At 40.6% G+C, this 5000-nt stretch overlaps 1 protein-coding gene across 1 annotated transcript in view; it reads right to left on the bottom strand.

Annotated features, from left to right (window-relative positions):
- LOC143300929 (uncharacterized) overlaps positions 1-5000 on the bottom strand; it is a 73762-nt gene that overhangs the window by 9284 nt on the left and 59478 nt on the right. The window contains exons 4-5 of the mRNA XM_076614864.1: positions 1669-2034; positions 491-568 (exon numbers count right to left, since the gene is read on the bottom strand). Of these exons, the coding sequence (XP_076470979.1) occupies positions 491-568; positions 1669-2034 (444 nt within the window). The remainder of the gene's footprint in view (positions 1-490; positions 569-1668; positions 2035-5000) is intronic.

Here is a 5000-nt window from a genome sequence, read left to right as displayed (position 1 = left end):
AAACTATTGTTAGAAAGAAGATGAACAGAATCAAACGAAACGCCATCGGTTGTGACAGTTCTTAATACCTGTCACAGACTACCAAAAAACAAATACCAACACAAAAAAACACGACCCACAACAACCAAGTTATCATTTTTGTGCACAACTCATGAAAAAATTCCACAATCAAAAATCAACCAAAACATGAATAAATTACAGTATAAATTGGACGACCGATACACTCAAAGCATGTCATTAACTAAACTGAAATGCAAACCTTTAGAGCAAACAGAACAATCAACTTTCAATCAACATGAATCGGAAAGGTGGCGGTTGCAAGACACAGAGGGGGTGGAAACATATCAGAAATAGATAGATAGATAGATAGATAGATAGATAAACAGACAAATAAAATTTTTAAATAAACAAAAGGAGTTCTCGGAGAGTTCAGGCGACATGCCATTCAAGAATGACCAGACACAGACAGACAGGACAGAAGCACTCTTACCAAAGTCCGCTAAACAGTAGTTTTCTACAATGGTCATGTAGCGAACGGGCATTTTGCAGGCAATGCAAATCCCGTCATCTGAAACACAGTTGGCAAGTTTTGCAGTCTTTGGTATCGATAGTCTGAGGCAAGTCTCGATGATTGGCAGAAATTCTGCGATGAAAATCCACAACTCGCTTGGGTTACATGAGCGCTCTTAGTAGCGTCAAGAATGTTGCCAAGTCTACAGTAATTCCATAGACATGAAAATTCTTAACACTTGGTAAACTTAGCGCTGCTAAAACCATTCATGCAACCCAATCGAAAACTCTAATGTTAACTATACCGATAACTATACCGTATCAAATAACCAGCTTTCCTTGCCAATGTCTCAACACTTTACCCCGAAACTTCACAGATATTTAACGCAACAATGAAATGAATAAACAGTATACATCATCACATACTCAGCTACAAAGCCGAGAGTGTCCCATTCCCGACCCGCCAGACCCCATCCCCGAATCCCCACTCTCCCTTCCCCACCCACAACCAAATCCCCCTATTTCTCTCACATACTCGTGCGAATATATGAAATGTTCTGTTGGTTTCCCCAATTCAATCATAGCCATTACCCAACCCCGTCCGTTTCTTCACCTGTTCCTTAACTTACTCCCCTCCCTTCATATTCGTGTCTGATAAATTGTCTATCTATTCTATTTGGCTTCTTTCCCTTCTTACCTTTCTTCTCCTTTGGTTTTGCCTTCTGGTCGTGTCGTTTTGTTGTTGTTCCCACCTTTATTTTCCTCCTTACTTCATTTCACTCTGGTCTTCAATTGAAGAGTTGCAGTTCATCTTAATTGTCTTTGATCCCATAATAGTCACTTTGTCTTCGTGTCTTTTGAACCTGGCCAATTTCTATCTGACTGACAATAACGTCAAAGCTGATCCTCATACCGATTCTTTGCCCCCGAGTTATCTAAATACTAATGAACACGACTTTGTTGATTTCATATATATTCATCTTACATGATTTTAAACATGTCTTAATGTACTGTGCTCATAACAATGTCTTACTGTGATGTGCTTTGAACTTTCTGGTGGTTAAGGAAAAGCGCAATATCAATAAACTCTATAACCATCATCATCATTATCCTCCTCCTCCTCCTCCTCACCATCATCACCATCATCATTATTATTACCTTTCTCACCGCGGTCCACCTTCTTGTCCACGTCGCCCGAGGACAGCTCGTCGATGATGCTCTTGCAGACGTTGCCCTTGCGCATGTCCTTGAAGGCCCGGCGGAACTCCTTGTCCTTCTTGAGGAATTCCATGACGTAGGTGACCACAAGCTGGTTCCCCTTGTGAGCCCCCATCAGCAGGTAGCGCCTGGACGTGTCGTTGATGGCGTCGCAGACGCAGGAGGCCCCATTGGGGATGAGGGGCTCCATGCTCGTGCGCTCCTTCTTGGTGATGTTCTCCTTCTTGTAGTAGCGCTTGCTCTTCTTCAGGATCAGGGCGCGGTCCAGGCCGCGCGGCTCCGTGCGGCCGATTTTGACGCGCGACACTGTTGGTTTTGTTTTTTTGTTGTTGTTTGTTGGTGTTTGGGAGATTTTTTTTTTTTTTAGGGGGGTGGGTGGAGGGGGGGGGGGGGGGGCGGGGAGGGGTGGTGATGGTGGTCGTGGTTGGGGGGTTGGTTGTGGTAGTGGGTAGAGTGGTGGTAGTAGGTAATGGAGAGAGGTGTTTGGGTGTTGCGTAAGGGGGGAGGGAAAGAGAGGGACGTGGATGGAAAAAATACAGGAACAAAGACTGATACACAGACAGACAGGGCATATATATATATATATATATATATATATATATATATATAGAGAGAGAGAGAGAGAGAGAGAGAGAGAGAGAGAGAGAGAGGTGACTGTGCACATTCTGACCCTTTCCGAAAACGTGTTGCGCTTTTCCATTCTTCCGTCCCATCACCACACCCCCATCCTCACCACCCTCTTGCCCTCCACCCCCTTCTTGTGTCTTTCTCTTTTTTGTGATCATGAATGGGAACTTAATCTCACCCCGCCTCCCCCTTTTTTTTTCATCTTTTTAATTTTTTTTTTTTTTTTTTTTTTTTTTCAAACTGTGATGTTTTCACTGTTGAATACAATTACGAACTTGTTTGTTATCTACTGAGTGATCAATCAATTGTCTTATCTGCCAAGTACAACTGAAAGTTCTTACCGCCCTTTGTCGTCACCTTTTCAGGGTCGAGGAATACGAACCAACAATAACAACAGAAAACCGCCTTGTTCATCATCTTTATTGTTTCCTGGTTGTTGTTTTTGTTTGTTTGGGGTTTTTTTTAATTATTAAAAAAATTTTTTTTTTTTTTTTTTTTTTTTCTTTATATCAGATATGGGTGATATTCTAACTTTTAAGCAAAACCGATTCTCTTGAAACTGACTCGTTTTCCTTCGCTCTTGGGCGATAATGAAATGAAATCGACTATAATTCCTTATGCCAGTTCATTCTGCCATTTCTTACGTTAAAAAAAAAAGTTTGTTATTATAGTTTGTTTTTTTTAGCTATGTTTCATGTTGCTGTCGTTTTGAAATATTTGAGTGCGCGTGCGCACGCACGCACGCACGCACGCACGCACACGCACACACACACTTCATTATTTTTTTGTGTGAACCAATGTTTTGAAAAAGCACGTAATGTTACGCTGCTAGTTAGGCGTCTGTTTAGTAGATGTGGTGTAGGGTATATGGATTTGTTCGAACGCAGTGACGCCTCCTTGAGTTACTGAACTAACTGTACTGATTGAAAAAACTAATCATTTGTAAATACGTTGATATCACCGACCACTTGCTTGCTCCGTTTTTTGATGTTGTTGTATTTTTGTGTTAGTGTCTTTTTTTTAATATCTATTTTATTCCTGCTTCGTTTCCTGGCCAGATGTCCAGAGTTATGTTAGAGGGGACTGGAAGGGGGCTGGGGGGGGGGGACCCTGACTGTAACAGCTGAGGTCAGATTTTTGTCCACCGGCTGACACAACAACAACAACAAAACAACAACCTGGTACAACACAGGCGACCTGGGAACACACCAACTGGGATAAACCGAGTTAGTGACAGGCGAATCGGATGACATCCGTTCACCAAACCAGCCTGACGCGAGGAGAAAGGAGGAGACGAACCTTATGTGTCTCCACCCCTACTCCATCTGTCCTTCCAACCTCCCAACCCGCAACAATAATAATAATAATGCTGATGCTAATAATAATAATAATAAATTGATTTTCAAAAAGTAATGGTGAACTGATGCTTGAAGAATAGTATGCGTGATTGATTAAAACGAAAGCAAATAAAAAAATCTTTAATAACCAAATAAGATAAACAAATAGACAAAGGAGAAAACACACATAAATAAATAAATGAATAAATAGATAAACAAATAGATAAATATATTACACACACACACACACACACACACACACACACACACACACACACGGAGTAAAAGTTACAGTGACCATGCCAGAATAATTTTCGAATCTTTGTTATAGGTAAAAGAAACGACAATGAATGATCATACGGAAGATAATTCTTCACACACACCCACCCCCACCCCCGTCCCAATTTAAAAAAAATTCTTTCGCTTAATATTCTTTCCACAGTGCTGATATTTTAAAGTATTCATTTGAGTTCCAGACACGTATTTGTTTTCACTTTTAAAACTGGTTAGTCACAAGATTTTGAGTACAAATTTTGTCAAGCGCAAGGTTTGAATCGGGGCGGAAATCTGCTTATTGGACACACTAAGAAAACACCTACTCCAGTGAAAACAAAATCCCCCATCATCATGATAAAGAAATATCATGATATGTAACCCCAAGTCATGTACAGAAGTTTCTGGAATTCATATCCATCTTTAAGAAATTATAATTGAGAATTAAGAATCCAAATAGTTGATATTAACTGCTTAATTTAATCAATAGGATTTTGTACGTTTTGTTGTTGTTGTTGTTGTTTTTCGCTTATTCATTTGAAACATGTAGATTGATGTGTTGTATTTGGTAAAGTGATGTTTGGAGTGAGTGAATGAATGAACTTTGATAGACATACATGTCAGTTTGCTTGAGAGGACTTTTTTGTTTTGTTCACAGGGTATTCTTCCTTCTTGTGCAAGTACTTCTAGTCCCTTGCCCTTTAACCCCTCATTTTCCCGTTCCCTTCCTCGTTTTCCGACACGTTCCCTGTTTCTGATCAGTCTTGAAAACAACCTGAAGACTGGACTGATATGGTGAGAGGACCCTATCCAACCGGACACACACACACACACACACACACACACACACACACGTGTCGCAAATCGTGCATTGTATCTTTGTACGTTTCTTAAGTATTAGATCATTGATTTGTGACAACGAAGAACGACTTTTATCTTCTCAACGAAGCTTCTGCACTACGGAAATTAATTCATTCTGAATCAACTGACGACAACTCTCAGAGACGATAGCGAGTAAACGCACAAGCAGCTGCC

The sequence above is a fragment of the Babylonia areolata genome, chromosome 27 (genome assembly GCF_041734735.1).
Source record: "Babylonia areolata isolate BAREFJ2019XMU chromosome 27, ASM4173473v1, whole genome shotgun sequence".
Taxonomy (NCBI): Eukaryota; Metazoa; Mollusca; class Gastropoda; order Neogastropoda; family Buccinidae; genus Babylonia; species Babylonia areolata.
The sequence above is the reverse complement of the archived record's forward strand: the minus strand, read 5'-3'. Positions and strand labels throughout refer to the sequence as shown.